General features: G+C 41.7%; 2 protein-coding genes and 1 pseudogene across 2 annotated transcripts; all 3 read left to right on the forward strand.

The window, feature by feature from the left end:
* The first annotated feature begins 3,198 nt into the window (after positions 1–3,198).
* Positions 3,199–10,042, forward strand: LOC133548496 (zinc finger protein OZF-like). The gene is given in 2 exon segments (XM_061893623.1): positions 3,199–3,479; positions 8,529–10,042. Coding segments are annotated over 2 exon segments (1,611 nt in total). The 5' UTR covers positions 3,199–3,382.
* A 126-nt stretch (positions 10,043–10,168) lies between these two features.
* Positions 10,169–12,235, forward strand: LOC133557809 (gastrula zinc finger protein XlCGF57.1-like; annotated as a pseudogene).
* A 3,468-nt stretch (positions 12,236–15,703) lies between these two features.
* On the forward strand, positions 15,704–24,481 carry LOC133553163 (zinc finger protein 629-like). Its single transcript, XM_061901099.1, has 3 exons — positions 15,704–16,003; positions 18,089–18,400; positions 23,342–24,481. Exons 1-3 carry the CDS (start codon positions 15,889–15,891, stop codon positions 24,262–24,264), a joined length of 1,350 nt encoding a protein of 449 aa, XP_061757083.1. The 5' UTR covers positions 15,704–15,888; the 3' UTR covers positions 24,265–24,481.
* Positions 24,482–24,870: the final 389 nt, after the last annotated feature.

The raw sequence follows: 24,870 nt of genomic DNA on the forward strand, positions 1-24,870 counted from the left end.
GTCCTCGGTCTTCCCCTTGGCTTCCTATATGATGAGTTTGTAAAGGTTGTTGACTTAAATAACAATATACTTTGAAAACATATTATTGTGTTGTTTTGATGTACAATAATTTATATATATAATATACATATATATATATATGTGTCTATATATATGTATGTGTGTGTATATGTATATATATATATATATATATATGTGTGTGTGTATATATATATATATATATATATACATATACGTATATGTATATGTGTGTATATATATATGTGTGTGTGTGTTTTGTTGTGGAGTGTGTTTATTGGAATTTTCAATAATCATTCTTCCAAAAGCGCATTAGTGAGGTCACACACTGATGTTGGTCGAGAAGACCTGGCTTTCCGTCGCCGTTCTAATTCATCCCAAAGATGTTCAATCAGGTTAAGTTCAGGACTCTGTGCAGGCCAGTCAAGTTCATCCACACCGCACTCTGTCATCCATGTCTTTATGGACCTTGTCATGTTGGAAGAGGAAGGGGCTCGCTCCAAAACTGTTCCCACAAGGTTGGGAGCATGGAATTGTCCAAAATGTTTGGTATCCTGGAACATTCAAAGTTCCTTTCACTGGAACTAAGGGGCCAAGCCCGGCTCCTGAAAAACAACCCGCACCATAATTCTGATCATTTGGATGGGTGACCAAATACTTTTGGCAATATAGTGTATAATTAAATATAATATTTTTATGAATATTTTTTGCGATTTGTGCCATTTTTTTCTGGCTTGAACACCAACCTCTGAAAATGTCTATGCACATTACTGTGGATGGATAAAAATTGTTTACATTTTTTAGGTGGAGTTACCGATTATTTGAAGTCACAAGCAGATAGATTCGCTAATTGTTGTTTTAAAACTATTGTAAAATGGTACTCATTGGCCTAGTGGTTAGAGTGTCCGCCCTGAGATGGGTAGGTTGTGAGTTCAAACCCCGGCCGAGTCATACCAAGGAGTGTTAAAATGGGACCCATTACCTCCCTGCTTGACACTCAGCATCAAGGGTTGGAATTGGGGGCTAAATCACCAAAAATGTTTCCCGGGCGCGGCCACCGCTGCTGCTCACTGCTCCCCTCACCTCCCAGGGGTTTAGCAAGGGGATGGGTCAAATGCAGAGAATCATTTCGCCTCACCTAGTGTGTGTGTGACAATCATTGCTACTTTAAAGGCCTACTGAAATGTGATGTTCTTATTTAAACGGGGATAGCAGGTCCATTCTATGTTTCATACTTGATCATTTCGCGAAATTGCCATATTTTGGCTGATAGGATTTAGTAGAGAACATCGATGATAAAGTTTGCAACTTTTGTTTGCTAATAAAAAAGCCTTGCCTGTACTGGAAGTAGCGGAAGATGTGCGCGTGACGTCACTGGTTGTAGAGCTCCTCACATTGTTTACAATCATGGCCACCAGCAGCTAGAGCGATTCGGACCGAGAAAGCGACAATTCCCCCATTAATTTGAGCGAGGATGAAAGATGCGTGGATGAAGAAGTTTAATAATAATAATAATAATAATAATGGATTAGATTTATATCGCACTTTTCTATTGTTAGATACTCAAAGCGCTCACAGTCTAATGGGAACCCATCAATCATTCACACCTGGTGGTGGTAAGCTACATCAGTGGCCACAGCTGCCCTGGGGTAGACTGACGGAAGTGTGGCTGCCAGTTTAGAGTGAAGTACTAGAAAAAAAAAAAAAAGAAAAGGCGACGGCTCCAGGCGGCGTTTCAGATGTAATTAGACACATTTACTAAGGATAATTCTGGAAGATCCCTTATCTGCTTATTGTTTTAATAGTGTTTTAGTGAGATTGTAAAGTCATACCTGAAAGTCGGAGGGCTGCGGTGAATGCCAGTGTCTCTCAGAGAAGCCGTGGAGCCAAGATCACAGCTGCCTTTTTGAGCTGCAGGAGGAGGTCCCATAATCCACTGAAGTCTCCGGTAAGAGTCGACTTATCATCACAATTTTCCCATCCAAAAACTTGCTGGTTGACGTAGAGCAGGGGTAGGGAACCTATGGCTGTAGAGCCAGATGTGGCTCTTTTGATGACTGCATCTGGCTCTCTGATAACTCTGAGCTGACATTGCTTAACAGGATAAGTAATGAATAATTCCACTTGTAATCACAGTGTTAAAAACAACGTTCAAAATATAAAACATTCTCATGCATTTTTATGTTCAAGAAGTAATTTATTTATTATTGGTTAGTGCGGGGCTTGCCCTCCTGGGGTTTTCTTCAGACCACCAAGAGCCTGTTTTAGGGTTACAATATTGTTTTATTTTAGTTTTCTCTCAGTTGCTTTACAGCAATTGTCCTTTCGTCCTCACTCGCGCTCTGGCTCCAGCCCCAACTCTGTCTCTCCTTCTGGCTGCTGCTTATAACAGAGCGACAGGTGATTAGATAAAAAGGCTCAGGTGGGCCATCTACGCACCTGTCGCTGATTTCGAGGCCGGTCCTGGCAACATCCTGCTTTGCTGCAGGCCCGCAGGCCACGCCCCCTCCACAGTTAGCTTCAGAATATCAATGTTATTACAAAGAATAAGAGACTTATTATACTCTGGAAATGTTGGTCTTACTTAAAAATGCACGCGTTAAGTTGTGTTCAGTGTTAAAACAAATATTATATGGCTCTTAGGGAAATACATTTTAAAATATTTGGCTTCTTGGCTCTCTCAGCCAAAAAGGTTCCCGACCCCTGACGTAGAGAAACATGTTCGCTTGACCACTCTGGGTTAAAGCTTCACAACAAACAAAGAAACACCAACAGCATTCTTCTTTGACGTCTCCATTATTAATTGAACAAATTGCAAAAGATTCAGCAACACAGATGTCCAAATTACTGTGTAATTATGCGATGAAAAGAGACGACTTTTAGCCGTAAGCGGTGCTGGGCTAATATGTCCCCTCCAACCAATAACGTCACAAACACACGTCGTCATTCCGCGACGTTTTCAATAAGAAACTCCGCGGGAAATTTAAAATTGTAATTTAGTAAACTAAACCGGCCTTATTGGCATGTGTTGCAATGTTAATATTTCATCATTGATATATAAACTATCAGACTGCGTGGTGGCTAGTAGTGGCTTTCAGTAGGTCTTTAACTTTATCACTTTGAAAAAACTGCTGTCAAGAAGGAAACGGAAATACTCCTCCTGGCGCATGCGCAAACGCATTGAGCAGCGGCAGCGCGAAAACGACCAAGATGGCGGACTGAGTGGCTCTTATAGCCATTAAAAAACACATCGAATAAAGCTCAAAATACCTCAAGAGTGGTCTTTTCTAAAGCCCGCGAAACGGAAGTCGACTTTATCACGATGGAGTGTTACCTGAAGTGAAGATTGAAGACGTGATAGAAGATGGACGACTACTGCTATGCTAAGATGGCGACGTCATGTCAAAGAGAACATGAAAGAGAATCAGAAACTTGGAAAAAGACCACATTTTCAGAGGAAGGTGAGTGAATTGAAGTTGCATCACTTATAAGCTATTTTGAGCCGTGGGAAAGAGCTTCGATGAGAAACTAGCCGAGCTTGGTGACGAATGTAAACAAACAGCCGCCATGATTGTTAGCTTGAAGAAGGCAGTGGAGTTCACATCAGAGGAAAAGTCAAATGAAGAAACTGCCAGAACAAAACAATCGATTGTGTAAAGAAATTAATAATTAGTAAGAAGAATATCGGACAATTTTCGTCTACTTTATACCTGCATTATGCCATCCATTCATCTATCTTCTTCTGCGTATCCGAGGTCGGGTCGCGGGGGCAGCAGCCTAAGCAGGAAAGACCAGACCTTTCTCTCCCCAACCACTTGGTCCAGCTCCTCCCGGGGGCAACCAATGTATTCCCAGACCAGCCGGGAGACATAGTCTTCCCGACATGTCAATCAATCAATCAATCAATGTTTACTTATATAGCCCTAAATCACTAGTGTCTCAAAGGGCTGCACAAACCACTACGACATCCTCGGTAGGCCCACATAAGGGCAAGGAAAACTCACACCCATTGGGACGTCGGTGACAATGATGACTATGAAAACCTTGGAGAGGAGGAAAGCAATGGATGTCGAGCGGGTCTAACATGATACTGTGAAAGTTCAATCCATAATGGATCCAACACAGTCGCGAGAGTCCAGTCCAAAGCGGATCCAACACAGCAGCGAGAGTCCCGTTCACAGCGGAGCCAGAAGGAAACCATCCCAAGCGGAGGCGGATCAGCAGCGCAGAGATGTCCCCAGCCGATACACAGGCGAGCAGTACATGGCCACCGGATCGGACCGGACCCCCTCCACAAGGGAGAGTGGGACATGGAAGAAAAAGAAAAGTAAACGGCAGATCAACTGGTCTAAAAAGGGAGTCTATTTAAAGGCTAGAGTATACAAATGAGTTTTAAGGTGAGACTTAAATGTTTCTACTGAGTCCTGGGTCTTCCCCGTTGCCTCCTTACCAGATGCCCGAACCACCTCATCTGGCTCCTCTCCATTATTATTATCCTTTCCATCCTTTCTAACTGAGCTACCGTGTGGATCAATAAAATGTGTTTAAGTCTAAGAGATTTGGGGGAAATGTAAGAGAAGAACAAGAATAATATGATGACTGTCAACTTTAGATTGGGAAGTTCTCCACAGGTGTCAAAGCTCAAAATGTAAAAGATAGTTCCATCCATCCATTTTCTACCGCTTGTCCCATTCAGGGTCGCGGGGTGTGCCGGAGACTATCTACGTTGCATTCGGGCGGAAGTCAGGGTATACCCTGGACAAGTCGCCATCTGTAAAAGAAAGTTACCAAAGAAAATTCTAACAATTTGCGGTTTTGCTTTGTCCGTTTTTACAAAGCAAAATAAAAATGTTTTTTAATGTTTGAATGTTGGGTCGCTAAAATATGTTTTGTTGAAAAAAATTGAAAATCTACATGAAACTCCTGAGGTGGACACTCAGCTCAATTGGCAGAGTGCCTGTGCCAGCAACCTGAGGGATCCAGGTTCGATCCCCGCTTCCGCCATCCTGGTCACTGCCGTTGTGTCCTTGGGCAAGACACATTTCGCCCACCTGCTCCCAGTGCCACTCACACTTAGATATTGGGTTTCACTATGTAAACGCGCTTTGAGTCACTAGAGAAAAGCGCTATATAAATATAATTCACTTCACTTCTAAATAACAAAGGACTAATTTCAGGGGGGGGGTTTTTTCAGTTTTTTGTTAGTGAATTCCATCCAAGGGGTTTGTTTGAAACCTAATTGTACAAAAAACTGAAACAGTATCTCCAAAAAATATCATGTGAATTTATTTAGTGCTGTGTGATATTTACAAACATACATATGAATTATATTTATATAGTGAAGTGAATCATATTTATATAGCGCTTTTTCTCTTGTGACTCAAAGCGCTTTTACATAGTGAAACCCAATATCTAAGTTACATTTAAACCAGTGTGGGTGGCACTGGGAGCAGGTGGGTAAAGTGTCTTGCCCAAGGACACAACGGCAGTGACTAGGATGGCGGAAGCGGGAATCGAACCTGCAACCCTCAAGTTACTCGCACGGCCACTCTACCAACCGAGCTAAACCGCCCATATCCACTATGGACTGGACTCTCACTATTATGTTAGATCCACTATGGACTGGACTCTCACTATTATGTTAGATCCACTATGGACTGGACTCTCACTATTATGTTAGATCCACTATGGACTGGACTCTCACACTATTATGTTAGATCCACTATGGACTGGACTCTCACACTATTATGTTAGATCCACTATGGACTGGACTCTCTCACTATTATGTTAGATCCACTATGGACTGGACTCTCACACTATTATGTTAGATCCACTATGGACTGGACTCTCACTATTATGTTGGATCCACTATGGACTGGACTCTCACTATCATGTTAGAGCCACTATGGACTGGACTCTCACACTATTATGTTAGATCCACTATGGACTGGACTCTCACTATTATGTTAGATCCACTATGGACTGGACTCTCACTATTATGTTAGATCCACTATGGACTGGACTCTCACTATTATGTTAGATCCACTATGGACTGGACTCTCACTATTATGTTAGATCCACTATGGACTGGACTCCCACTATTATGTTGGATCCACTATGGACTGGACTCTCACACTATTATGTTACATCCACTATGGACTGGACTCTCACTATTATGGTAGATCCACTATGGACTGGACTCTCACTATTATGTTAGATCCACTATGGACTGGACTCTCACTATTATGTTACATCCACTATGGACTGGACTCTCACTATTATGTTACATCCACTAAGGACTGGACTTTCACTATTATGTTAGATCCACTATGGACTGGACTCACAATATTATGTTAGATCCACTATGGACTGGACTCTCACTATTATGTTAGATCCACTATGGACTGGACTTTCACTATTATGTTGGATCCACTATGGACTGGACTTCCACTATTATGTTAGATCCACTATGGACTGGACTCTCACTATTATGTTAGATCCACTAAGGACTGGACTTTCACTATTATGTTAGATCCACTATGGACTGGACTCTCACTATTATGTTAGATCCACTATGGACTGGACTCTCACTATTATGTTAAATCCACTATGGACTGGACTCTCACTATTATGTTAGATCCACTATGGACTGGACTCTCACTATTATGTTAGATCCACTATGGACTGGACTCTCACTATTATGTTAAATCCACTATGGACTGGACTCTCACTATTATGTTAGATCCACTATGGACTGGACTCTCACTATTATGTTAAATCCACTATGGACTGGACTCTCACTATTATGTTAGATCCACTATGGACTGGACTCTCACTATTATGTTAGATCCACTATGGACTGGACTCACACTATTATGTTAGATCCACTAAGGACTGGACTCACACTATTATGTAAGATCCACTAAGGACTGGACTCTCACTATTATGTTAGATCCACTATGGACTGGACTCTCACTATTATGTAAGATCCACTAAGGACTGGACTCTCACTATTATGTAAGATCCACTAAGGACTGGACTCTCACTATTATGTTAGATCCACTAAGGACTGGACTCTCACTATTATGTTAGATCCACTATGGACTGGACTCTCACTATTATGTTAGATCCACTATGGACTGGACTCTCACTATTATGTTAAATCCACTATGGACTGGACTCTCACTATTATGTTAGATCCACTAAGGACTGGACTCTCACTATTATGTTGGATCCACCATCTGCGACCCCCTCCAAGGTTTCTCATTGTCATTCCACAGGGTTGAGTTTTTCCTTGTGGGATCAGAGGATGTCGTTGTGGCTTGTGCGGCCCTTTGAGATAATTGTGATTAAGGGCCAAATAAGTAAACATTGATTGATTGATGTTATTTTCCTCTGTTTTATCTTTCCTTAATTTAATAGAATTTGCTTTGCTGTTCCCTCAGTGTGTTAAGATAATGTTGAACGAATCCCTATTTTGTTTGGTTTTTAGTACATATTCTTTAAAACTGGTACGTTATCAACATATGTAAAAAAAAAATGGTGATATTAATCGATATCAGATGAAAAAAATAATCGTTTGTTAAACAGTCTGGGGTCTCCAGTGTGGTATTTTAGGCGTCATAATGCACCACACATTTTCAATGGGAGACAGGTCTAGACTACAGGCAGGCCAGTCTAGTACCTGCACTCTTTTACTAAGAAGCCACGCTGTTGTAACACGTGGCTTGGCATTGTCTTGCTGAAATAAGCAGGGGCGTCCGTGATAACGTTGCTCGGACGGCAACATATGTTGCCGCAAAACCTGTATGGACCTTTCAGCATTAATGGTGCCTTCGCAGATGTGTAAGTTGCCCATGCCTTGGCCACTACTCAGCGGCCTAGTGGTTAGAGTGTCCAGAGATCGGTAGGTTGTGAGTTCAAGCCTAGGCCGAGTCATACCAAAGACTATAAGAATGGGACCCATTACTTTCGTGTTTGGCACTCAGCATCAAAGGTTGGAATTGGGGGTTAAATCACCAAAAAGTATTCCCGGGCGTGGCCACCGCTGCTGCCCATTGCTCCCCTCACCTCCCAGGGGGTGATCAAGGGTGATGGGTCAAATGCGGAGAATAATTTCGCCACAACTACTGTGTGTGTGACAATCATTTTTAAACACTAATACACCCCCATACCATCACAGATGCTGGCTTTTCAACTTTGCCCCTAGAACATTCCAGATGGTTCTTTTCCTCTTTGTTCTGGAGAACACGACGTCCACAGTTTCCAAAACCAATTTGAAATGTGGACTCGTCAGACCACAGAACACTTTTCCACTTTGCATCAGTCCATCTTAGATGAGCTCGGGCCCAGCAAAGCTGGCTGCAATTCTGGGTGTTGTTGATAAATGGCTTTCACTTTGCACAGTAGAGCTTTAATTTGCATTTAAAAAGTGTGTAGCGAGTTCAAGGAGGAACATCTCATGGATCATTTCTGAGTTAAAGTGTGTTTGTGTTGTTTCTGTCCTGCAGATATCCAGCAGCTGATTGGTCATCCAGAAGAACTGGCAGGAATCAGCTCCACTTTGAAGCAGCCAACCCACATTAAAAAAGAAGAGGAGGAACTCTGGATCCCTCAGGAGGGAGAGGGTCTTCTAGGACCACAAGAGGTTGATCTCACCAAGTTGCCACTGACTGTTGTCTCTGTGAAGACTGAAGATGATGAAGAGAAACCACAAGTAGACAACCTCTTAGCTCCACTATCAGATAGTGAGGCTGAAGACGAGGTTGAAGTGACTTTGAGCAGCGATACAGACTGTGAAGGTGATATGAGGACTCACACTGACAACAAACACTCTAAATGTTCTTCAAAGAAGAGAGGTAACAAATGTTTGAGCTGCTCAGTTTGTGCTAAAAGCTTTAGTCAAAAAAGCAATTTGACTCAACACATGAGAACACACACAGGAGAAAAAACATTCAATTGTTCAGTTTGCGGTAAAAACTTTTTTTATAAGAGCAATTTGTCTCAGCACATGAGAACACACAACGGGCAAAAACCTTTTAATTGTTCTGTTTGTGGCAAAAGTTTTTCTCATACGAAAAGTTTGACTCGGCACAAGAGCACACACACGGGAGAAAAACCATTTCATTGTTCGGTTTGCGGTAAAAACTTTTCCCAAACCACTTACTTGACCCTACACATGAGGACACACACAGGGAAAAAGCCATTTAATTGCTCACTTTGCGGTAAAAACTTTTCTCAAAAGAGCAGCTTGACGCTACACACGAGAACGCACACAGGGGAAAAACCCTTTAATTGCTCCGTTTGCGGTAAAAGCTTTTCTCAAAAGAGGAGTTTGAATCGACACGATCGAACACACACGAGGAAAAACATTTAATTGTTCAGTTTGTGGTTGTAAAGCCTTCCCAAATGAGCAATTTTGACAACATGCATAGGAGAAAAACCAAATAATTGTTCGGTTTGTGGTAAAAAATGTTCCCAAAACACTTACTTGACCCTACACATGAGAACACACACAGGGACAAAGCCATTTAATTGCTCACTTTGCGGTAAAAACTTTTCTCAAAAGAGCAGTTTGACGCTACACACGAGAACACACACAGGGGAAAAACCCTTTAATTGCTCCGTTTGTGCTAAAAGCTTTTCTCAACAGAGGAGTTTGAATCGACACGAGAGAACACACACGAGGAAAAACATTTAATTGTTCAGTTTGTGGTTGTAAAGCCTTCCCAAATGAGCAATTTTGACAACATGCATAGGAGAAAAACCATTTAATTGTTCGGTTTGCGGTAAAAACTTTTCCCAAAACACTTACTTGACCCTACACATGAGAACACACACAGGGAAAAAGCCATTTAATTGCTCACTTTGCGGTAAAAACTTTTCTCAAAAGAGCAGCTTGACGCTACACACGAGAACGCACACAGGGGAAAAACCCTTTAATTGCTCCGTTTGCGGTAAAAGCTTTTCTCAAAAGAGGAGTTTGAATCGACACGATCGAACACACACGAGGAAAAACATTTAATTGTTCAGTTTGTGGTTGTAAAGCCTTCCCAAATGAGCAATTTTGACAACATGCATAGGAGAAAAAACATTTAATTGTTCGGTTTGTGGTAAAAAATGTTCCCAAAACACTTACTTGACCCTACACATGAGAACACACACAGGGACAAAGCCATTTAATTGCTCGCTTTGCGGTAAAAACTTTTCTCAAAAGAGCAGTTTGACGCTACACACGAGAACACACACAGGGGAAAAACCCTTTAATTGCTCCGTTTGTGCTAAAAGCTTTTCTCAAAAGAGGAGTTTGAACCGACACGAGAGAACACACACGAGGAAAAACATTTAATTGTTCAGTTTGTGGTTGTAAAGCCTTCCCAAATGAGCAATTTTGACAACATGCATAGGAGAAAAACAATTTAATTGTTCGGTTTGTGGTAAAAACTTTTCCCAAAACACTTACTTGACCCTACACATGAGGACACACACAGGGAAAAAGCCATTTAATTGCTCACTTTGCGGTAAAAACTTTTCTCAAAAGAGCAGCTTGACGCTACACACGAGAACGCACACAGGAGAAAAACCCTTTAATTGCTCCGTTTGCGGTAAGAGCTTTTCTCAAAAGAGGAGTTTGAATCGACACGAGAGAACACACACGAGGAAAAACATTTAATTGTTCAGTTTGTGGTTGTAAAGTCTTCCCAAATGAGCAATTTTGACAACATGCATAGGAGAAAAAACATTTAATTGTTCGGTTTGTGGTAAAAGCTTACACACATGGATTTATTGAACATATCTAAAGTTAAAGCCCCAATGATTGTCACACACACACTAGGTGTGGCGAAACTGTTCTCTGCAGTTGACCCATCACCCTTAATCACCTCCTGGGAGGTGAGGGGAGCAGTGAGCAGCAGCGTTGGCCGCGCCCAGGAGTTATTTTTTGGTGATTTAACCCCCAATTCCAACCCCTTGATGCTGACTGCCAAGCAGGGAGGTAATGGCTCCCATTTTTATAGTCTTTCGAACTCACAACCTACCGATTTTAGGGCCGCCACCGAGTATGTTATATCATGAAACACGGTGGGGAAAAAAAAACCCTTTAGTTGTACCGTACCGTAATGTAGTAAGAGGCATATTCATGATGGTATGTAATGTTCACATTATTCTGATCATTGCAAGTTGTGGGAGTCGATCCCAACCCGCTCCACGGATATCACGTCACAGATTTAACACAATCTTCACGTGTTGCTTTTCTCCCGTCTCTCTCCGCCCTCTTCCTCCGCTGGCCACTCACTGCTAAAGACAACAGATGAAGTGAATTGAAGTGAATTATATTTATATAGCGCTTTTTCTCTAGTGACTCAAAGCGCTTTACATAGTGAAACCCAATATCTAAGTTACATTCAAACCAGTGTGGGTGGCACTGGGAGCAGGTGGGTAAAGTGTCTTGCCCAAGGACACAACGGCAGTGACTAAGATGGCGGAAGCGGGAATCGAACCTGCAACCCCCAAGTTGCTGACACGGCCACTCTACCAAGCGAGATGATTAGAATACCACGTACCACCTGTGAAATCTAATCCCCTGCCAGCCGTGTCTCGCCGTCCGCACATGCCTTGCCCCTGGCTGATGGCGCTCCGCCCTCGACACCACTGCCAGAGGCGGTGACCTTTGCTCCTGCAGGTGCGCTGACGCACTTCCTTCCACACAAGTAGTACCATATTAGGTATTTCCTGCGTGCATTGATTTGCATGCTACTTCTGTCAACAACAACAACCCAGGGGTAGGGAACCTATGGCTCTAGAGCCAGATGTGGCTCTTTTGATGACTGCATCCGGCTCTCGGATAAATCTTAGCTGACATTGCTTAATTCGATAAGTAATTAATAATTCCGCTGGTAATCACAGTGTTAAAAATAATAAAACATTCTCATGCATTTTAATCCAAGCATCCGTTTTCTATCGCACCTGTTCAAGAAGTCGCATTAGTGGTCAAAAGTATTTTATTTATTATTGGTTACCTTCAGAAAAACAATGTTTTTGTTTTTTGTTTTTGTTTTTTTAAAGAATAAGAGATGCATGCATTTAGTTGTTGTAATCTGGGAAAGTCCAAATAAAAGAGGAGGTGAAGAAATTTCTTGTCAGAGCGTGGGATGACACTGTACAAGAAGGGTACAGGTCTACACGTTTCTCCTCATTGAGCTAAATTGAATCCAGTTGATTCCTTGCTTCTTGTCTGTTCAATAGATGTCATCAGTGTTTGTACCTGACAGTTGTATTCAGTGTTAAAAATACTATATGGCTCTCACGGAAATACATTTTAATATATTTGGCTTTCGTGGCTCTCTCAGCCAAAAAGGTTCCCGACCCCTGACCTCGAGAGAACATTCTGTGTTTGCTACCACTAATCATGGCAGACTTTGTGGCAGCCTTGGAGCGTTTTTACGTCGCACTATCGCCCAACATTTCAAATAAGAACATGAAACAGTCAGCTAACAATGTCACCGTTGCGGAAAGTAGTGAAGTGAAGTGAATTATATTTATATAGCGCTTTTTCTCTAGTGACTCAAAGCGCTTTACATAGTGAAACCCAATATCTAAGTTACATTTAAACCAGTGTGGGTGGCACTGGGGGCGGGTGGGTAAAGTGTCTTGCCCAAGGACACAACGGCAGTGACTAGGATGGCGGAAGCGGGAATCGAACCTGCAACCCTCAAGTTGCTGGCACGGCCACTCTACCAACCGAGCTAAACCGTAGTGGAGACACACGATTTCATGACGTTTTCCTATCATGGAAAACATTGTGTGTATTTCGGATCAGCATAAGTCCTGAAATTGTGAAATGGAACAGTGGAGGCATTGCACAGATATTTATAAAATAATATTGCCTTCTTTCCTTCTTTGTTTGGATTGTGCTCCTTATGTGACATCATCAGATAGTCCATATTTGGTATGAATTTACCTGAACATCTTTGCGCGAATCTGTCTAGCATCCATCCATTTTCTTAGTTTTTGTGATTCATTAAAGGGGAACATTATCACCAGACAATATATACCTTGATGTTGCAGAAAAAGACCATCTATTTTTTTAACCGATTTCCCAACTCTAAATGGGTGAATTTTGGTGAATTAAACGCCTTTCTGTTTATCAGACTGGAGGCGATGACGTCAGAATGTGACGTCGCCGAGGTAACACACCCACCATTTTCATTTTCAACACATTACAAACACCGGGTCTCAGCTCTGTTATTTTCCGTTTTTTCGACTATTTTTTGGAACCTTGGAGACATCATGCCTCGACGGTGTGTTGTCGGAGGTTGTAACAACACTAACAGGGAGGGATTCAAGTTGCACCACTGGCAAGAAATCTGCCGCCAGACCCCCATTGAATGTACCAGAGTGTCTCCACATTTGACCGGCGATGCTAAGGCAGACATGGCACAGAGATGTATGGATAACCTGCAGATGCATTTGCAACGACAGTCAACGAAATCACAGAGGTGAGTTTTGTTGATGTTGACTGCCAGCTAATCGATGCTAACATGCTACGCTAATCGATGCTAACATGCTATTTATCGGCGGTGCTAAAGCAGACATGGCACAGAGATGTATGGATAACCTGTAGATGCATTTGCAACGATAAAGTCAACGAAATCACAAAGGTGAGTTTTTTTGATTGTGACTGCCAGCTAATCGATGCTAACATGCTACGCTAATCGATGCTAACATGCTATTTACCGGCGATGCTAAGACAGACATGGCACAGAGATGTATGGATAACCTGCAGATGCATTTGCAACGATAGTCAACGAAATCACAGAGGTGAGTTTTGTTGATGTTGACTGCCAACTAATGGATGCTAACATGCTACGCTAATCGATGCTAACATGCTATTTACCGTCGGTGCTAAAGCAGACATGGCACAGAGATGTATGGATAACCTGCAGATGCATTTGCAACTATATTACGTTTCCTTCCACCCACATTTAATGCGAAACAAACACTTACCAATCGACGGTTTTAAGTTGCTCCACCCAAAAAAAACATCACTGTGCACATGCTTGTGGATGGATAAAAGTTATTTTGATTATCAAGGCGCGGGTGTTGATTATTTCAGATTACCGGGAACTACTTTTAAAAACGATAAAATACCTTTATTTTGGAGGGGGAAAATCTGCTGTCAGAAGGGAACGGAAGTGGTAGAAAAAGTGATCATATTTGGTGGTGATCTAAGGATTTTTAGAAAATGCCTTTTTTTTTTAGCTAAATGTTTAAAAGCCTACAGAAATGAGATTTTCTTATTCAAACGGGGATAGCAGGTCCATTCTAGGTGTCATACTTGATCATTTCACGATATTGCCATATTTTTGCTGAAAGGATTTAGTAGAGAACATCCACGATAAAGTTCGCAACTTTTGGTCGCTAATAAAAAAAGCCTTGCCTTTACCGGAAGTATGTGCGCGTGACGTCACGAGTTGCAGGGTTCCACACATATTCACAATGTTTTTAATGTGAGCCACCAGCAGTAAGAGCAATTCGGACCGAGAAAGCGACAATTTCCCCATTAATTTGAGCGAGGATGAAAGATTTGTGAATTAGGATATTGATAGTGAAGGACTAGAATTTTTTTTTTTTTTAAACGACGGCTCCGGGCGGCGGCAGTGTGAGCTTTTTAGATGTAATTAGACACATTTACTAGGATAATTCTGGAAGATCCCTTATCTGCTTGTTGTTTTAATAGTGTTTTAGTGAGATTGTAAAGACATACCTTGAGGTCGGATGGCTGCGGTGAACACGCCAGTGTCTCAGAGAGAAGCCGAGGAGCCAAGCTCAAAGCTGCCTTTTTTGACAGCTGCTGCAGGACGACGAATAATCCACTGATGTCTCCGGTAAGATATAGATCACAATTTTCCCATCCAAAAACAAGCTGGTTGAAATAGAGAAAACATGTTGGCTTGACCGCTCTGTGTTAAAGCTTCACAACAAACAAATTGTCTCGATGCTAAAGACAGCTGCAATCCACTGCTTTCCACCAACAGCATTCTTCTTTGACGTCTCCATTATTAAATGAACAAATTGCAAAAGATTCAGCAACACAGATGTCCAAAATACTGTGTAATTATGCGGTTAAAGCAGACGACTTTTAGCCGCGAGTGGTGCAGCGCTAATATTTCCTGACAGTACGCGTCGTTTTCAACAAGAAACTCGCGGGAAATTTAAAATTGCAATTTACTCAACTAAAAAAGCGGTATTGGCATGTGTTGCAGTGTTAATATTTCATCATTGATATATAAACTATCAGACTGCGTGGTGGGTAGTTGTGGCTTTTAGTAGGTCTTTAATGCTTCTCTGGTTTATTTATTCATAATGAGTAAATAAATGTTAACTAAAATAAAAATCTACTTTGAAAATACCTTCTTGCGTTGTTTATAATAATTATACCCTAATGATAATTTTATGAATATTTTTTTGTGTTTCATTATCTGGCTTCAGCACCAACCCCCAAAAATCACTGTACACGTGTGTGGATGAATAAAAGTTATTTTGATTATCAATGCGCAGTTGTCGATTATTTCAGGTTATCGGTAAATACTTTTAAAACATTAAGATACCTTTATTTTGAAGGGGGAATAAACTCTTATCATATGGGAACGGAAGTTGTTGACTTTTAGCGCATGCGCGAACCGATCAAGCGGCGGCAAATCGCGTAAAGACCAAGATGGCTGACGTCTTGTTTGTGTCTGTACGAGTTTACCGCCATACGCTTTTAAATTCAGCAACAAATACATCAAATGTCATATTTTTTACGCCCACGAAACGGACATTGAGTTTGGAGCGAGTGAAGTGAAGTGAAGATTAAAGACTTGATAGAAAATGGACGACTACTGCTATGCTAAGATGGCGACGCCATGTAAAAAACAACATGAAAGAGAATTAGAACCTTCCAGAAAATCACCAACGGAGATAAAGACGAAACCCGAGGATAAAGGTGAGTGATTTGAAGTTTTGTCAAATTATTTGAATTTCTAGCCCTCAAAATAGAAATTGGGCGACCGTGTTGAAGAATGTAAACAAAGAGCCGCCATGATTGTTAGCTTGAAGAATCAGAATCAGACATACTTTATTAATCCCCGAGGGGAAATTAAAATTATCAGCACAATCCCATTCAAGATCAGTCAAACATTACAGGGAGACAGAACAGGATCGCTGATGACGGCTCTGCCAATTTCCGGCGCCCCTTACAAAAAAGGTGATACAGGTAAACAAGTAGAGGGGAATGGAGAAAAAAATAAGATAAAATGAAAAAAATCGGTCCAATCATGGGCCCCTGGAGAGGAGGTCCAGACTGAGGCCAAAGGAAAAAAACAACTCATAGCCATAGCAAACATTGTCCGTTCCTTTGTTTGCGACGGCTCGCGTCGCATCAAGAAAAATACAGCAAAGAAACTTAACTTAACTTTACTTAACTACCATAGCAATTTTGGCAGAATATGTTATAACATATTTTGCTGAAATTGCTATACCATTTTAAAGGGGAACATTATCACCAGACCTATGTAAGCGTCAATATATACCTTGATGGTGCAGAAAAAAGACCATGTATTTTTTGGACCGATTTCCGAACTCTAAATGGGTGAATTTTGGCAAATTAAACGCCTTTCTGTTTATCGGTCTTTTAGCGATGACGTCAGAACGTGACGTCACCGAGGTAACACACCCGCCATTTTCATTTTCACATTACAAAGACAAGGTCTCAGCTCTGTTATTTTTCATTTTTTCGACTATTTTTTGGAACCTTGGAGACATCATGCCTCGTCGGTGTGTTGTCGGAGGGTGTAACAACACTAACAGGGAGGGATTCAAGTTGCACCACTGGCCCGAAGATGCCAAAGTGGCAAGAAATCTTCCGCCAGACCCTCATTGAATATGCCGGAGTGTCTCCATATTTTACCGGCGATGCTAAGGCAGACATGGCACAGAGATGTATGGATAACCTGCAGATGCATTTGCAACGATAGTCAACGAAATCACAAAGGTGAGTTTTGTTGATTTTGACTGCCAGCTAATCGATGCTAACATGCTACGCTAATCGATGCTATCATGCTAATTACCGGCGGTGCTAAAGCAGACATGGCACAGAGATGTATGGATAACCTGCAGATGCATTTGCAACGATAGTCAACGAAATCACAAAGGTGAGTTTTGTTGATATTGACTGCCAGCTAATCGATGCTAACATGCTACGCTAATCGATGCTAACATGCTATTTACCGGCGGTGCTAAAGCAGACATGGAACAGAGATGTATGGATAACCTGCAGATGCATTTGCAACTATATTACGTTTCCTTCCACCCACATTTAATGCGAAACAAACACTTACCAATCGACGGATTTAAGTTGCTCCAGTGTCAAAAGATGCGAAAGTCTTGATCGTTTGGTCCGCACATTTTACCGGCGATGCTAACGCAGCTATTCGGCCATGCTATGGCTATGAATAGCGTCAATAGCTATTCGCTCAATAGCTTCAGTTTCTTCTTCAATACTTTCATACTCCAACCATCTGTTTCAATACATGCGTAATCTGTTGAATCGCTGAAATCCGAGTTTGAATCCGAGCTAATGTCGCTATATCTTGCTGTGCTATTCCCATTGTTTGTTTACATTGGCAGCACTGTGTGACGTCACAGGGAAATGGCCAGTGTCTTCGCAGAGAGTCGAAAATAAGGCACTTTAAAGCTTTATTTAGGGATATTCCGGGACCGGTAAAATTTTGAAAAAAACTCCAAAAAATACAACAAGCCACTGGGAACTGATTTTTATTGTTTTTAACCCTTTTGAAATTGTGATAATGTTCCCCTTTAACTGCAACACATTCAGAGAGCTAACGCCATTCCGTGATTCTAGCTCCACTTGTCCCAATCTAAGACAAGTCATGTAAACATTGATCCATCATTCTGGCAAGGCACTAAATTAATGTCAACGAACCACTGAACACACATACACTACATAGAAGAAAGGATATCATGGATCATGTCTGAGCTAAATTGTGTCTGTGTTGTTTGTGTCCTGCAGACGTCCAGCAGCTGATTGGTCATCCAGAAAAACGTCTTCCTCAGTCAGGCAGGAGCTCCACTTTGAAGCAGGAGACTCCACAACCACCCCACATTAAAAAGGAAGAGGAGGAACTATGGATCACTCAGGAGGGAGAGTGTCTTCTAGGACCGCCAGAGGCTGATCTCACCAAGTTGCCACTGACTGTTGTCTCTGTGAAAACCGAAGATGATAAAGAGAAACCACAAGTAGACAACCTCTTAGCTCCACTATCAGATAGTGAGGCTGATGACGAGGTTGAAGTAACTTTGAGCAGCGATACAGACTGTGAAGGTGATATGAGGACTCAAACTGACAACAAACACTCTCAATGCTCAAAACAGAAGACAAGTAAATAACGTTTGAACTGCTCAATTTGAGCTTAAAACTTTACATAAAAAGGCAATTTGTCTAACAGAATAATGACCCACACATGGGGAAAAAATGTCATTATTCAGTTTGCGGTCCAAGTTTTCCTAAAAAGAACAAATAACTGAACATATAATGACACACACAGGTGAAAAAATTAATAGGCACTAAATAAATTGTCATGGAGCACTGCACACAAATACAGTACATAGAAGGAAGTGTGTAAAACAGACCGGGGCAAATTGAGGCCCGGGGGCCACATGTGGCCCGTTAATCAGATGCAAAATCAGAAAAGATTTTATTGCCATTGTTTGAGAACATGTTCACAAACTAGGAATAAAACCTGGCGCAATCGTGCAACATAAAAAGACATAACACAGAAGTTACGTTTTTCAATCTGGCCCGCCGGACATTCCCAAATATTTTTTTTAGATCTTTAAAGGGGAACATTATCACAATTTCAAAAGGGTTAAAAACAATAAAAATCAGTTCCCAGTGGCTTGTTGTATTTTTTGAAGTTTTTTTCTAAATTTTACCGGTCCCGGAATATCCCTAAATAAAGCTTTAAAGTGCCTTATTTTCGCTATCTTTGAAACCACTATCCATTTCCCTGTGACGTCACACAGTGCTGCCAATGTAAACAACATAGCGGTTACCACAGCAAGATATAGCGACATTAGCTCGGATTCAGACTCGGATTTCAGCGGCTTAAGCGAGTCAACAGATTACGCATGTATTGAAACAGATGGTCGGAGTATGGAGGCAGATAGCGAAAATGAAATTGAAGAAGAAATTGAAGCTATTGAGCGAATAGCTATTGAAGCTATTCGGCCATAGCGTGGGTGTACCTAATGAAGTGGCCCATAGCATGACTGCCTTATTAGCATCGCCGGTAAAATGTGCGGACCAAACGATCAGGACTTTCGCATCTTGTGACACTGGAGCAACTTAAATCCGTCGATTGGTAAGTGTTTGTTTCGCATTAAATGTGGGTATCTAGTTTCAAATGTACATACAGCTAGCGTAAATAGCATGTTAGCATTGATTAGCTGGCAGTCATGCCGTGACCAAATATGTCTGATTAGCACAAGTCAACAACATCAACAAAACTCACCTTTGTGATTTCGTTGACTTTATCGTTGCAAATGCATCTGCAGGTTATCCATACATCTCTGTGCCATGTCTGTCTTAGCATCGCCGGTCAAATGTGAAGACACTCTGGTACATTCAATGGGGGTCTGGCGGCAGATTTCTTGCCAGTGGTGCAACTTGAATCCCTCCCTGTTAGTGTTGTTACACCCTCCGACAACACACCGACCAGGCATGATGTCTCCAAGGTTCCAAAAAATAATTCAAAAAACAGAAAATAACAGAGCTGAGACCCGGTGTTTGTAATGTGAAAATGAATATGGCGGGTGTGTTACCTCGGTGACGTCATGTTCTGACGTCATCGCTAAAAGACCGATAAAAAGAAAGGCGTTTAATTTGCCAAAATTCACCCATTTAGAGTTCGGAAATCGGTTAAAAAAATACATGGTCTTTTTTCTGCAACATCAAGGTATATATTGACGCTTACATAGGTCTGGTGATAATGTTCCCCTTTAAGATGGAAAGTGTAGCTGCCATTATGATGTGCAGTCATGTTTTCTAATGACCATAAGTCTTTGAACTCTACCAGAGGTGTCAAACTCAAATACAGAGTGGGCCAAAATTTAAAACTGAACAAAGCCGCGGGCCAAGTTTGAAAAAAATAACCTTTTAATAGAGACCCAAACAAGTTTTGCATTGAATATTAATAAACAAGCAAGGCTTATGTAGCTTTATAGTCACATACAAAATCGAGTTTCAAATCATAATAATGAGTAAACAATATCAATGGCATATCAAATAATAAAGCTGCAAGCAGCGTTGGCCGGGTCCACCTTTGGCCGCTGCCAAGCCCTGGTCTAAGTCAGACCTGCATAGAGGTCTTTGTTTCATGTCTCTACGACATTCCTAACAGAAGCTACAAGCAGTTTTGTCTGGGTTTTTTCCTAGGGGGCGCTGGAGCGCAATTTTGACTTTTGGGGTTTGGGTTTTTATTAGATGGCAATTTTCGCCAGTCCTGATGTGTGTGTAAAATTTGGTGAGTTTTGAAGCATGTTAAGGGGGTCAAATTACAGATCAGCGTTTCTGGATGTTGTTGATAAATGGCTTTCGCTTTGCATAGTAGAGCTTTAACTTGCACTTTGAAGCATTTTAAGGGGGTCAAATTACAGTTTAAAGAGGCAAAAATGACATTTTTTAGGAAACTTTGCGCAGGGGTTCTTTGAAAGCGCGTTAAATCCAAACCGGAGCAGTAATCAAAACTTTGTTGGATAGTTTTAATCAAAAGGGTTCAATCTCTCTCCTGTGCGAGTTTGAAGCCGAAACGACAAACGCACCCGGAGGAATTTACGTTTGAAAAAGGTGACGGGTTTTTAAAAAACTTTTATTTCGAAGGGGTAATTTTTAACTTCCTGTTGATTTTTGCCGAAGGATGTCGATTATCTAAATGTAGGTCTAAGTGAGTCCTACATAGAAGTTGTTGTTTCATGTCTTTTCGGCATTCCTACTGGAAGTTACAAGCAATTTTGTTTGTGTTTTCTTCCTAGGAGCAGTTTTTGCTGTGTTTTATTCAAAAATTGCGCTAGAGCGAAATTTTGAGTATTGGGATTTGGTTTTTTCATTAGATCGCAATTTTTGCCAGTCCTGATGTGTGTGCCAAGTTTGGTGAGTTTTGAAGCATTTTAAGGGGGTCAAATTTCAGCTCAAAGAGGCAAAAATAGCATTTTTTTGCGAAAATTTAGCTTTGAAGGGGTTTTTTCAAAAAATTTTGTTGATTTTTGCCCTAGAAGGTAAAATTATGAAATCTAGGTCAAGGTTAGACCTACATGACAGTTTTTGTTTCATGTCTGTACGACATTCCTAACGGAACTTACAAGCAGTCTGTTTTTCTTTCCTTCCTAGGGGGCGCTAGAGCGCAATTTTGATTTTTATGGTTTGGCTGCCTAATAAGTTGGGAAGGCATGTGTGTCAAATTTGGTGAGTTTTGAAGCATGTTAAGGGGGTCAAATTACAGCGCATAGGTGCGGAATAATAATAAAACGCACCAGTTTCAATAGGGTCCTTTGCCATGGGCCTGCGGACCCTAAAAATGTCAATAAAAATTGGGGGAGCGGGGTTTGGTGATAGCGGGGGGGTTATATTGTAGCGTCCCGGAAGAGTTAGTGCTGCAAGGGCTTCTGGGTATTTCTTCTGTTGAGTTTATGTTGTGCTACGGTGCGGATGTTCTCCCGAAATGTGTTTGTCGTTCTTGTTTGGTGTGGCTTCACAGTGTGGCGCATATTTGTAACAGTGTTAAAGTTGTTTATACGGCCACCCTCAGTGTGAACCTTATGGCTGTTGATCAAGTATGCCTTGCATTCACTTGTGTGTGTGTTAAAGCAGCATATATTATGTGACTGGACCGGCACGTTGTTTGTATGGCGGAAAAGCGGACGTGACGACAGGCTGTAGAGGACGCTCAAGGCACGCCCCCAATATTGTTGTCTGGGTGGAAATCGGGAGAAATTCGGAAGAATGGTTGCCCCGGGAGATTTTTGGGAGGGGCACTGAACTTTGGGAGTCTCCCGGGAAAATCGTGAGGGTTGGCAAGTATGAGTATCAGCGGTGAATGCAGTGTTACAGAGGCATCGCCGCTCTATAATACCGGCGGGCCAGCTCTAATCTTAATTTGATATTACCTCAAGGGCCAAATTTGGCCCGCGGGCCAGAGTTTGACACCCATGCACTATACCAAGTCTTTCAATGGTTAAAATATGCGCTTTTGTATGATATACCAGTTACTAGCCTTTAAATAGACTCCCTTTTTAGACCAGTTGATCTGCCGTTTCTTTTCTTTTTCTTCTATGTCCCACTCTCCTTTGTGGAGGGGGTCCGGTCCGATCCGGTGGCCATGTACTGCTTGCCTGTGTATCGGCTGGGGACATCTCTGCGCTGCTGATCCGCCTCCGCTTGGGATGGTTTCCTGCTGGCTCCGCTGTGAACGGGACTCTTGCTGCTGTGTTGGATCCGCTTTGGACTGGACTCTCGCGACTGTGTTGGATCCATTATGGATTGAACTTTCACAGTATCATGTTAGACCCGCTCGACATCCATTGCTTTCCTCCTCTCCAAGGTTCTCATAGTCATCATTGTCACCGACGTCCCACTGGGTCATTATTGTCACCGATGTCCCACTGGGTGTGAGTTTTCCTTGCCCTTATGTGGGCCTACCGAGGATGTCGTGGTGGTTTGTGCAGCCCTTTGAGACACTAGTGATTTAGGGCTATATAAGTAAACATTGATTGATTGATTGACTATGCTCATCTAATTAGTTACTATGGTATTGTAAGTCACAGCAGCTCAGACGAGGCACCAAGCAGTGTGGGCGGGAAGCGTTTCCACAGACGCGGAAGGAGATTTTCGCAACAGAGTTCTAAACCTTAGTGATGTATCAGATATATCAGATTGTAGGCGGGTTTATTTTGTACCCTCAGCGTTCGTATTTCACGGTTTGTTGCATTTTTGTTGCCTTTCACTTGATCGTAAAATGTCTCCATCGAGAATATTTGGTCAATATTCAGTGTTTTATCCTTCATAGAAAAATGGAAAATTCCATTACGTTTTAGTAAGGCGGTCTGTCATAACGTTTTTAGCATTCAATCAGACGTTATTGTATTAGTGTTCATAAAAATAGATACACCGGCCCCCAGACGCATTTTTTTCTCTAAATGTGACCCCCCGAGTCAAAATAATTGCCCCAAGCCTGGTGTAAAGAATGTTTGTGTTGTTTGTGTCTTGCAGACGTCCATCAGCTGATTGGTCATTCAGGAGAACTCCTCCCTCAGACTTTGAAGCAGGAGACTCCACAACCATCCAGCATTAAAAAGGAAGAGGAGGAGCTCTGGATCACTCAGGAGGGAGAGTGTCTTCTAGGACGAGAGGAAGCTGATCTCACCAAGTTTCCACTGACTGTGAAGACTGAAGATGATGAAGAGAAACCACGACTAGACAACCTTCGTAAGGCTGAAGACGAGGTTGAAGTACCTTTGAGCGGCAATACAGACTGCGAAGGTGATATGAGGACTCACACTCACAACAAACAATTTGAATGCTCTAAAAATATAAGAGGTAAAGAGCGTTTCAGCTGCTCGGTTTGTGCTAAAAGCCTGACGAGGAAGATAGATCTGACTCAACACATGAGAACGCACACAGGAGAAAAACCATTTAGTTGTTCCGTTTGCGGTAAGAGCTTTTCTCAAAAAGGCAATGTGACGCAACACATGAAAACACACACAGGGGAAAAAACATGTATATGTTCAGTTTGTGGCAAATACTTTTCTCAAAAAAGCAATTTGGTTCAGCACATGAGAACACACACGGGAGAAAAACCATTCAGTTGCTCGGTTTGCGCTAAAAGCTTTTCCCAGAACAACAGTTTGACTCTACACATGAGAACGCACACCGGAACAAAACCATTTACTTGCTCAGTTTGTGATAGAAGCTTTTCCCAAAAGAGCAGTCTGACATTGCACATCAGAACGCACACTGGGAAAAAACCATTTAAATGCTCAGTTTGCGGTAAAAACTTTTCCCAAAAGATCCGTTTGACTCAACACATGAGAACGCACAAAGGAGAAAAACCATTTGTTTGCTCAGTGTGCGGTAAAAGATTCTATCATAATGTGCACGCAGTGAGACACATAAGAACACACACAGGAGAATAACCAATCAATGCTTTACTTAGCTCACATGTGGCGACATCCACCCAAACCTACAACCTCATCAAAATAAATTCACTCCGTATTTCACAAAAATGTGATGAGTTCATCTGCATAATCTTATCTCCTCATGACCCCATGTCCTCGGTGTATCTGAAACTTTCCTGACTAGCAAGATGGATGATACTTGTAGTGCTTGCAACATAAATTGATCAGCCTGAAATTACACCTTCCAGGTCGCCTGGTGTTCATGTTTACATTTTTCCGAGGTGGCACCTGTCAAAAAATCGATTCCCGTCGCGGGAGCATACTCTTTAATTAAAGCTGCACTGCTGGGGCTTCGTCTGTCCACAACTGATTACAACGTGTAGGACAAACACTTTATATTCATTGTTATCGTAAGAACATATGTTGGATTTTTTTTTATCCTTTATTGTTTATGAAATAGGAACGAGTTCCCCATTTCTATGATTTTTATTTGTAAGGAACTGTTGTTGACCCAATGTTGATGTGCTGAAACCTCTCCCTGTTTAAAAGCTACATACAATATTAACTGTTGTTTGTTCATGCACTTAAATAATAATGAAATGTTCATTCAATCAACTCTTGGTT

The sequence above is a fragment of the Nerophis ophidion genome, linkage group LG01 (genome assembly GCF_033978795.1).
Source record: "Nerophis ophidion isolate RoL-2023_Sa linkage group LG01, RoL_Noph_v1.0, whole genome shotgun sequence".
NCBI classification, from domain to species: domain Eukaryota; kingdom Metazoa; phylum Chordata; class Actinopteri; order Syngnathiformes; family Syngnathidae; genus Nerophis; species Nerophis ophidion.